Raw genomic sequence first — 12,037 nt, 5'->3', positions numbered from 1 at the left:
TCACATGAATTGAGATAATACAGATAGGAGGAAAACACAGGAAAGGAACTATTTTGATGACCTGCTTGGTTTTGATTTTTGTCTTTTTTTTTTTTTTTTTAAACCACCAAAATCACATTTTAAATCACCAAAGTCACACTGTAGAAAAGAATGACTTGTTGAATTTCTGCACTTCATCACCACCAAGAACGGATCACCATAGCAACAGGAAAAGACTATGTATTATAGAAATACTCACAAGCTGAACATGATAATAGTTTATGATAATGTTGTGGTAGGATGGCAAAATGCCAGCCAGGAGTGGGGAGGGAGGGAAGTGGCATTTTTGCAATAATAACAAAAATAAATAAAAGAACTAATGTAAATTTGAAATATATGTGAATTCAAGACTAATAGAAAGTGCAAAACAGTAAATCTGGATGCTGCATGGCCCATTTGTCTGGGGAGCAAATCAATAAGCTTTCCTATTGACAAAAACTTAACTCTAAGGGTCAATTGTAAGTGACTGATATGTGTCTTTATGATTTCCCCCCTTTATGTTAGGGCATCCACAGTGTTTTGCAGCTAGCAGGAGGTGTCCATGTGGTAAGCACATAAAAGAGTTTAAGGCAAATATTTCATGTAGGTCATCCGTCAGGCAGAACCTGCTTGGCATCTAGTAACTATCCATAAGGTCTGATCTATTATTGCAGTTTAGAGGTGAAAGAATCATTGTATTTGCCTTTGGGGGTACCTGTCCTATTTAGACACATATCTTTGGCTCTCTTCTTCAATGTGTTTCAATGTTCAAAGTTCTATTTCATGGTATTTGACAAGCAAAGGTATAAATTCACGCTTAATTCAAAACATGAATCATGATAAGCGCACCAAATATTTGTATCACCAAACAAGACCCATACCATCTATACCATTTAATACTTGCCAAATAATTTTTCTCATTTTATTTTCACTACTAATCACCTGTGTCTCAACTCTTATGTTTTATTAGGATTTATTTAAAATTAAATGGATGACATGCTGCTTTCAAATGCATGCGCATTGCTTTGTGGCAGAGTGAGTGTGAACATCTTGTGGCTTTTGCTCTAGCACCACAAGTGTTTCTGTGAGTCTCCAAAGAGGTTTTTCCTTTTGCCCCTTCAGCCAGTTTAGTGAAGGAATAAATTCACAAAAACTGTAAAACTGTTTAAAAGCTTTCTGGCAGGTACTGTGAAACATAAAAAAAATAAAAAAATAATAGTGCGAACTGCCAATTTGCTAATGCAAAGTGACACTGTAAACAAACACTTTAATTTACCAGACACCATCATCTATGTCTAACTTAATGCAGTCTACAGTATATATTTTTCCTGAAGCTGAAACAGAGCCAGCTGTGTCAGACCACCAGAGATAATTTTACAAAGCCTGAGTTGTTCTTATCTGACATCACTAAATGAGTTGCTGTGATACCTCCTCTTTGTATCACAGGTATTTCACCAAAAGCGAACATCTGGAATTGTTCATACACAGCTGAATGTCCTTTCACTCCTGCCCCATTGAAACACCACTCCCATAACACACCATAACTGACCTGACATCGTTGTGTTCTTTAGTGTACGGCAGTTCTTTACAAGCAGTCTTTAAAGCAATATGATATTTTCCATTTATTGCTGCTGAACACTGGAGGGGACAAGAGGAGGAATCCCTGGATCCCAGTTTTACTGAAACTTCTCATCACCACAAGTGAAGGCTGGCCATCATATTCTGGATGCCCAAAACTGAAACAGTCAAATCCCACTATTGCAATTAGATTTTTTTTTTTTTACTGGACTGAAGTTAACAGACCACTTGAGCCAAGCTACCTCCATACTGCATGGTCCCTGATATCCTTCATGATGGCTACATGACTTGAGTACTGCAACTAATCAAGAAGAGATGTATAAATTTTTAATCTGTCAGATCAAAGCTGAATTGACTCAGCAAAGGTTTCAACACCAAATGAATACAAGGTCAAGCATAGCAGCACACAAGGGCAAACAGAACCTTCTCTTTTTTAACACCAGGAGCTATTAGGAACAGTTCAGCTGTGCTGCGTAAATCCAGACAATATTTTATTAGCTTGCAGTCAAATTATCTGTAAGAAAAAGAAACCAACCAAAATTAACAACCAAACCACATAAGCTGTGTAAGACTCACTGCAGCAGTTCATCCTCATGAAGTTTATGGCACATTTTTTAAAGACATGAGTCAGTGAGGTATCTTCCAGGTAACGTGCTCTTACAGAAACAGAAGCACAGAACATAACTTTCACATAGAAATTGACCTAATGATTTCAGAGAATAAATGGACTACTAAGATTTGTGATGAAAAAAATCAAGTAGGAGATTGCATGTTACAAATGGCGAAGAGATGCAATGAAGTATTATGAAGGTGTGGTAGTATGGAGGGAATGAAAGGTTTTAGAGTACGATACTGCCTATATCTGTGTTTGGGACCCTCAGACCCAGAATATCTCCCTCTCCTTAGAAACTTCTGCCCTCCTTCTCTATTGAAGAAGAGCTGAAAAGAAAGGCTACAAAGAATTGCTTGAGATTTTGAGAAAAAAAATGACAAAGATATGACCTTGACACATGCTTCTAAGGAAGACAGGAACCTGTCTTCTCTCACATCAAAACTGACAGCTAGATGGATCCCCAAACAGAAAAGGCAACCACTATCAAGCCATCAACTTGCCCAGATGCGTTCTAATTTATACCTGTATAAATGAGGCCAAAACATGAGACAAGTGTCAATGTACCCTTGAATATGAATTTAAAGGGAGCAGATTTTTTTAAAAAAATGACACCCATGCAGCAAGAAAAAATAATCAAAAAAACCCTCTAAAGTAAGTCATAATGTACACTTTCAAAGACTGCCAGTCATAAAGCAGGATAAGATTGCTGGGATCAGCAAATTGTTTTAGCTTTCCAGCATTTCCAGCATGAGAAGAATGCAGTCATGACTAATGGGATTTTCCATTAAACATAGCCTAAGGAAAGCAGACATTTCGAAAACAAATCAGTACTTTATAAACACATTTATGCCTAAAATTAGATTTACTTTTTTTTTTTTTTGTATGACGCTGACTACAATATACTCACTTATTAGCAATTCAGCAAAAGAAATTCTACCATGCATTATTTATCTATACTAGCAATGTCCTGCTTACTATGTATACAATACTACAAAGTGCTATTATAGCAGTAAGTGCAAAACTCAAGAATCAAACAGTGTAAGACTTACAGAAAATAAAAGTAAAGCTGAATACTTCAGTGTTATAACTCTGATTATATCTAAAATTTTCTGTAGTGTTTTGAGTCCAGGCTCTTCAACTTATAATTAAGAACACAACATACAGGATGAAAAGCAGTACAAACCTGAAACAAGTTTTGTTCAACCTATTAAAAATGTAGAGGTGGCACATATATTATGAATACATGTAAAATACAAATGCATAATGAACACAGGACACTAATCTGCATTACTGAACATCTAGAGGTACTAAAAAGAATGAAACTGATAACCACTCCCACTTACCAAAACGCTGTAATGTTCCTTCACAAATGTAACCATGAGTAAAAAAAAGACAAAGAAAATATTCTGCAACTTAGAATTTAGAAGTGATCTCTGTCATTCCAGTTTTGCATTTCCTACTACGAGTATTGCCCTCTAATCATGTATACATTACGCCTGCTCTATGCCACTTTTTCTTACAGAGGAGGGTGAATGTATTTCTTTCTCTCAACTGCCCAGATGAGTTAATGTGGAACGAAGCCCACCTTACCTGAATCTAAGTGCCATGGGTCAGTTGCGGCCGACATTGGTGGGATTGTCAATGGAGATGCTCCGCAGTTGGATTCCACCAGTTCCCCTTGAATGTGGACGTGAGAAGAGGCGTTGGTAGGTCTCAAAGCTGCTTTTAGTGGAGCAATCTGGTTGAACTGTACCCTTGATAGGCAGCCAGTGAATCCTGGTGTGTTGTATTTATATATATCTTGGTCAATCTTTCCAATTTCTACAGGAAATCAAGAAAAATAAAACAAATCACTGCTTTAGAAAGCACAGTCTTAACACTCAGTTCCCAAAGCTCAGCTTAGAACTTTCTGTTTCAGCAGGCTGAGAACATTTCAGACCCTTTCTATTTCTTTCTATTTCATTACAGATTAAAGTAGGAAACCTTCAAGCCTTGATGTGGCTTGGTTTCACTGTTATGCTATCATTAAAATTATACCCTCACAGTAAAAAAGTGCCTCCTCATATTCAGCCAGAACCTCCTATGCTTCAATTTGTGCCCATTACTTCTCATCCTGTCGCTGGGCACAACTGAAAAGAGACAGGCTCCAAAACATGGAGATGGCAAAGTCCCCATACTCTCCTGCTGAGGAGCTAAGCGTGTGCTCCTGTGCCTTCCCCTCAGAGCCCCTGCCAGTAGAGAGATATTATGTCAGACATTTTGCACACGGTGGCTGTCAGCTAGCTTGCAAGCTGGTAGCTGGGCTTCGTGAGCAGAACACAGGCTAGTTGAAACAGATGCCACTCCCCAAACCTGAATTTCCTCACTTCTAAAATACCAGCTAACACACAGCACACGTCCTAACAACCAAAGAATCAGCAGGCCACTTGCAGCTGGTTTATTTCTAGCAGGATCTGTTGCGGTAGCTGAAGTCACTCAGTCCAGTACAACAATGTGGAAACAAAACTGGCACTCATCCAGCTGTATCAAAGAGAATATTAGCACACCAAAACCTCACTGCAGTATCCCATGTAAAATTTACATTGCAGTGAAAAATTCAGCTTAATTTCCTCCATGGTAGCAAAGAGTACATGAAAAAGGAACATGGCAGCATCATGTTTGCACTGTACCAAAGAGTATTTCTACAGAGCCCTTGAGATTCTTCAAATTCCCCTTCACCAGGTTTCTATTCCCTGAGTTGGCAGGGAGGGGTGTTAAAGTCTGGCCCTTGAAGTCAATGGAAAAACTCCTACTGAGTTGAGCAAAGCAACACAGTACTCCAGGGAGAGAGACTAAGAACCAGCCCCAGGCTGCTCAAAAGCATCCTTTTCAGATAGGAATAATGTTCAGGGTTTGAAGAATGGGGTTTCTAGAAAAAAAGATGATGTATATAAATCGCAAGATTGTGTCATAAAAAAAGAAAGGAAAACAGAGCTGAGACAGGAGATGGTTCTCCTGAGAAAGGTGTGAGGAAAAAAAGTGCAACAGTTTTATCCTAAGAGATGGGGAAAGAGCTGGAAGTGAAGCACATCTGGGTTTGAGTTTTACTACAAAAAAAAAAAAAGTTATTAGAAAATGCATTACAAACCTTTTGGTCTGTGTTCAGCTCTAAACAAATGAAGATCAATTACATGCTCCAGGCAATGAGGTCTGGGCTGCTGACTGGGCATTCTAAAAGCTCCATATGTGACTGTGCTATTTCTATGAGTACTAAGGGTTTTGCATAAGAGCTATGTACAAGGAGTTTCAAGGTGATAAACTAGAGTATTTCAAGCCAAGCTTTCTGAGGGATTTACATAATAAATGTGAAGTGGGGAAAGGTTGGTGAAAGATGGACAAATCCTGAGCACACTTAAAACAACTGCTTGATTTTCACACAAAATCAAATTGTACCTTTTCTGTTATGGCAACCAATTCAGAATGATAAACATGCAACATTTAAGTCCTCACCTAGCATCAGGACACAAAAGGAAGTCACATAATCTGATGATTACTAGCATTAGCTCCTTATATGATCCACAGTACAAGAACTGATTTGTTCTAACCCTCCCATTTTCCATTTCCGTTCTCATTTGAGAACAGCTTCCTCTCTCTGCTAGTGCTTATCCAGCCTGTATCAATATTACATCCATGTTTCACAAACTGTCAGTGAGCAGTGGCTGTTAACTGTGACAAAGTGGAAACATGCTCAGGACTCATCTAGAGACTAGGTTAGATTCATTAACATCATTATATGCCACATGAGTCTTTCACGCAGCCCTCCTTTAAGAAAGTTGCCTGACTGAACAATTAAACATCATCTTCTTCAAAAATTTTATACTAAGTAAGAAAACTCATACATATACACAGATTTTCCATATTTAATAGTCACATTGTCTGAAAGTCGGTATAACTCAGACAGGATTCATACCTGACCACAATATTCGCTCTCTTATTTCAATAAAATATTCCTGGTATATGCAGTGAATGGTTATAATTTTGAGTAATCCTTATAATCTAAGGAACCGTTAGGAAATCATAGACACTGAAACTGATGTCAGTAACAGTTTATTTACAGAGCCTGTGGAACTTCATACAGCAGTGTTAATAGCCTCCCATTTACAATCCTGAATGACAAGAGTAAAAATTCATAAATATGATTGTACTACTTTAGGAGCTTCAGAACCATTCTTCTCTATACTTTGTGAATAAATAGGATACTAGTAAATAGGATACTAGATCCTGAAAGAATTAAAGAAGAAAAAACAAGGCACCTTACTAAAGACCTGCATTTTTGTTTAAAACATTTCACAAATGACAGTTGTGTAAGTCACCCAGTGTAAATTTACAATCGGCTCACATCACATTAGCGCTAAAACAAGATGGATTGAGTTCTGTAACTGTGAACATGCTCCTCCATGCATGTCCCATGGGGCTCTGCACACAGATATTCTGATGTTAGGCCATTATACTTTGCCTCCCTGTGTATTTGAGCCTGCTGTAAACCCATCCCTGGAGAGTGTAATGATTATATAATGAAATATGTCTTTGTTGTCATGACTAAAATTCAATTTTCTCCCTATAACAAAGGGAAGAGCAAAAAAGATGACAGTCATATTATTTAAAGGGAAATGTACAATGCAACTACTTTCCATTGATCCAATTTTCAGCACACAATGTTGTATAAATTAATATTGTAGCATATAGTATTACTATTAGCAATTGGCGATATTAATATTATTGCTTTCAGATCTAACACGGCTATCTGCTGCTGGCACCTCACCCACAAGCATTTCTGTAATAAAAGACTTCTAAAAATACCATTTATCAGCCTTTTTAAACTTTATCTGTTTTCAGTCATTTGCTCCTTTAACCATATAACCTGCTGATTTGAGATGAAGGCCATGATAACCAGAGACAATTCAGGCAAACCTATTCTAACACAGATGCACTATAGCATACAAATACTTAACACTGAATATTCACATGATCACTACCTACACAGATTAATCACCATTTAGATGTACGTAACTACTACACAGTATACTTAAACAACTCACAGCTGCTGCCACATCCTGTGTGCTATCATTCACTGAATGTATGCTTAACATCAATTACTTGTTATTTATATTTTGTTATTTCTTTAATGGCAAAAAGATTCTGGAGTTTAATCCTGTTATTGGTTTTGATTTCAGGGCTCATTTTCAACAGCTGTGGCAGAAACATACCACATTGTGATGAAAATAATATTATTTCTCAGATGAAAATTATGTGCTACTACTGAAGAAGCTCTTTTCTACCTAGGTGAAAAGATGGAAAGAAAATCTATTTTTAAGCATGCTGGTGACACAAGGCAGTAAAGTTGAAATTTATTATTCCATGAATCTACAGGAAAACAAGCAAAAATATATTGTATGGAGGAAAAAATGTGCAGAAGTCAAAAATGTGTAAGTAGCATATAGCAATACTATTCAGTGTTGTGAGACTACCTGTTTTTTAAGCCTTTTTTGTCCTTACTACAGTATCTTGAGATTGGCATTATTATGAGACAAACAGTTTGGTTCAGATTATTACTGAAGTTTACCTGGCTAGCATGCACATGATGACAGAATCCACTTACAGAAGCAGACACATGGCAAATACAGTTTTTGCCTACAGCCTCTCTCCCCTTTCTACTTTCTATATCTACCAGTGAAAGATTTATAGAGTTGCTCAAAGTGCCATAGCAACTCTAATAAAACAAGCTATAGCAGTGCTGGAGGGGGGCAGCTCTGTTTAATTCTAGCATTTATTTTTTATACATTTCTAGCATCAATTAGAAAGACTGCAGAAAAAATGACAGCCTGATTTAGCAGGAAACAAATAAACAAACAAAACAAAACAAAACAAAAATCTAAAAAAGTTTGGTCCTACCACCCTGAGCAGGTTTTTGATAAACAAACAGAAATGCTTTCTATATACCTAAAATTCCCCATGCGAGGATCCTGGAATGATTCACACACAGACAAGGCTCTGCAGCACAAAGAAATATGATCCAGGACAGCACTGTGCCATGCCATTACAGCCACTTTATATGGGGAAAGATGGCCTTGGACTGTGTTACACTGACCCTGGAAAGAGGGAGGGAAGAGAGGTACAGCCATGATGGAAGAGAGATGCACCCTCATTGCAACCTTACAAAAACTGTTTTTAGTCCTGAATGTCTCTTCTATACTAGCTGATCAGTACTATTTTTTTTTTCTTCTTTCTTTTTATAGGACTCTGAAATGCAGATCAATACAGTTATAAAAAATTCTAAATCTTGCACAGTGTTCAATACACACAGAGAGGATCCAGATATCTATTCATGGTGAATTACCTTCCATTAGGAAGGAAATGTAACAGAACTTGAAGTACTTGAAGTTCATAGATACGCACAACAATGTATGTAACAAATAACCTGTTATGAATTCCCTTAGAGTTTTCTAGTGATACTCTTCACAGCAGAAAGAGGGCATACCTAAGCATACTTCTAGCATGGCAAAGCTCTCAGTAAACGTTATAGACATCTACTTCTTTCTTATTTGACAATGGGAAAACTCTGCCCAAAGTACCCCATAGTGGGGCAGGGACAAGAAAAACACGATATACTGGATTTGATTGTGGCAGCAGGTGCCTTTTAAACAAGAGTCTCAGCAGCCCAACTAAAGATCCCTCAGCCCAATGACTATTTCTTCCACATTTTAAACAAGACACCATTTGAGTTTTGCTTAGAAAATGGTGAAAAAAAAAATCAGCCATTTGGATTTAGGACAACAACCTATTTATGCTACAACAAAATAACAATGCTGGAAATAGAGTAACCATATCAATAGCAGGAGAAGCACAGCTTTGACATAGAGTGGTACTTCTGGCTGAACTACCAGAATGCTTTCCTATTTCGCTTAAGATTAAGCATCCACTCAGCAGACAGACAGAGGTAATCCATTATAAACCTCTATAACCCTTCAGCTAGCTCTACTAAAATGAGCCTAAATTATCTCTATGTAATATTATAATAGACTGCACAGGTGAATTGTTGATTCAATTAAATGAACCACTAATTGTTTTTGGGTCAACCTTAGCAATAGATTTTTCTAAAGCACCATGTATTCTCTTGTCCCCTATACTCAGAAAGATATCTTGTTACATTACCCGCTGCAGAAAGAGCAGCCCAGTAGGCATCTTAAGCATCTCTGTGTTACTGCATCAGGCTCCACATAATGGAGTGCAGTTTAAACTCCACTGAAAGGAAGCTATTGATTTCAAGAAGTCACAGTGTACTGAGATTACTAAATCGTTTTCTCTTATTTGCAGTATTTGATGCCTAAATGGAGTGGTTTAATGCAACATCGAACCCTGGCACATGCTGATACTTGAGAACTGTCATGGTGAGACAGAGAGAGAGAGAGAGAGAGAGAGAGAATAAATAAGTTGGCTTGAATCACATATAGCATGCAATTAAGGGAGAACCTATCTGGGACATCATATATCCACAAGACTGAAATCACAGGGTGAAAAAGTCCACATCAGGAACAATTATTGTACACCCAGCAAGGTGGATAACACCAGACAAAGGGAAAACTATGTTCTGACACACCACCTAGCTCTTCTATTGAATGTCCTCCAGTGTGAAGCCCAAGCACGTGTTTGCTTACTGGCTGTTTTATTTTCTCTGTCTTAAGATCAGTGATATCTATTAAAAAAAGCATACTGATGCCACTTAACTGTGGATACCTTGTGTGGTATCAGATATGCTAAACACCTACAGTATGAAGCAAAGACTGCTCTAAAGACTTACCCTCAGAATTCCTTTGGTTTTAATTTCAATCTCTCAGTTAAAATTCAGTAATTGATACAAACCAAGTATAAAGCAGCAGGAACCTTATTTTTGTCCATAACCTGAAAGAGAGCTCTCTGCACTCTGAAAGGGCATGCTGCTCTCTGCATGTACATACCAAGCAGGGTAAGATGCTTTGTTATAGAGAACTTGTTACAGGGGTGCTAGGGACAGCAAAAGGGTTAGCGGCCCCTGAGAACAGGGTCTTGAGCTTCACAGGACACGATTGCAAATGGCTACCATCTGCTCGTAAGCAAATTTTAAATCCCACATAGCAGACATGCTTTTTCAGTCCATTGGTCTGCAGCAACCTAGTGGTACCCAGATGCCCACCCACAGGAACGCTCCTTCCTTCACGCTAATATGTTCAGGCTGCCCAGGAGCCTGCAGGGATGCACTAAACACCACGAGGGGCTGCAGCATAACCTCCAGCCCCTGTGAGGCTCAGACTGCTGTTCTGTCATCCCCTCTTCTGGCACATATCACAACTCACCTTTGCCTTGGACCCCTGATCAGATCCCTCAGTCAGATCCCTTCAGACAAGCGTACACCTGACTGCTTTGCAGACCTGACAGGTACTGCCTGCAGTGTCTCTGTTGTTTGATGTGGTCCTTCCTTGGTTGTATTAACTTTTTTTTTTCTTTACAATTTTATTTATGTTACTTATTGTGATGTTTCAGGTTTCATTTTGTAAGAAACTATAGCTTGTATGGAACAATTTTGTTTATACAATTTATGTCTAAACTGACAAATTCACTGATCATGCACTGAATATGGAGAAGATATTATCTGTGATGTATGAAGCACTCTGCCAGAAACTACTGTGCCAGCCAATAGTGTTGTGCAGTAAGCATATAGTGCTTTCACTTGCTGTCTGACACTTAATAAATGGTCTTATCCAAGGTGCATGCAAGAGAAAAATTGCTTATGAAAACTACAACAGCTCAGAGCAAGTTTCAGTTGCAATAGCAGCTTCACTGATGTTGGCGAAACAAAGACCATTTCCTTATAAAATGGTACTTTCAGCACACACTGAAAATGACTGAACCAGGTGAAAAAACACATAACATCAGAGAAGCAAAATAGGCCTGGAAGCTGTGCCGCTCGATGGCTCTGGAGCAGTTCCAAAACAGAGTTGTGGGCAGAAGAATTACGGCTTTAAGGTCACTGCATAGTGGAGATGGTAAATCACTGATCTGAAACACACACCAATCAAAGTTCCATTATTACAGAAATAATTAAGACTACTGCTGGACTGCAGTTCTTCAGTGAAAGAAAAAAAAAGGTACTGTAAAGAGGGCTATGAAACCAAGTCATTATTTGACAGAACAGTTTCACAAAGTCAGTAATAAAGAGCTTTTAAGAACATGTTGGATTTTTTGTCTGCCATTCTGTACCTGTGGTATAGTTACTGAATGTTTCAAGATTATATATTGTATGTATGGTTTCCTGGAATTTTCCATTTTAAAATTCCTTATGGAGCCAATAATGGTTATATGCACTACCTTTTGATGAAAAATGAATTAAACAAACAAAACAAACAACAACTAAGGCCAACAAAGAATGCCAGTCTTTCAAGGGAACAAATGGTACTGATTTGCTGCATAATCTTAAGACAGTCACTTCAGATATTCACCTCAAACTCTCCCTGTTTCTCTTAGAAGGACTTAGAGAATTTTCCCTAATATCTAATTGGGATGGCAGTTCTTTAGATACTTCAAATGTTTTGAGATCTCAGTAAAAAAGGTATGGGTATTGGTTTTAAATTTGAAAATAAAATGAAAAGGTTTTTTAAAAAATACAATACAAAACAAAAAAAACAAACACCACAAACTTCTTATGACTTTGGAAATATTACTGATGGAGGCATAATTTGTACAGTGCATTTCCATTCATAAAACAGAAACTGGAAGTATGCAAAGTCAAGGCAAAAGAGAAGAAATTGCATGTTT

General features: G+C 37.8%; 1 protein-coding gene across 1 annotated transcript in view; it reads right to left on the bottom strand.

Annotated features, from left to right (window-relative positions):
- The window catches only part of CNTNAP2 (contactin associated protein 2), a 1,145,390-nt gene that overhangs the window by 27,933 nt on the left and 1,105,420 nt on the right, over positions 1 to 12,037 (bottom strand). Inside the window, exon 22 of the mRNA XM_027451306.3 lies at positions 3,800 to 4,030. Within this exon, the coding sequence (XP_027307107.1) occupies positions 3,800 to 4,030 (231 nt within the window). The remainder of the gene's footprint in view (positions 1 to 3,799; positions 4,031 to 12,037) is intronic.

This window comes from Anas platyrhynchos, chromosome 2 (genome assembly GCF_047663525.1).
Source record: "Anas platyrhynchos isolate ZD024472 breed Pekin duck chromosome 2, IASCAAS_PekinDuck_T2T, whole genome shotgun sequence".
NCBI lineage: Eukaryota > Metazoa > Chordata > Aves > Anseriformes > Anatidae > Anas > Anas platyrhynchos.
Note: the sequence above shows the minus strand (reverse complement) of the source record. Positions and strands in the feature narration are given on the sequence as shown.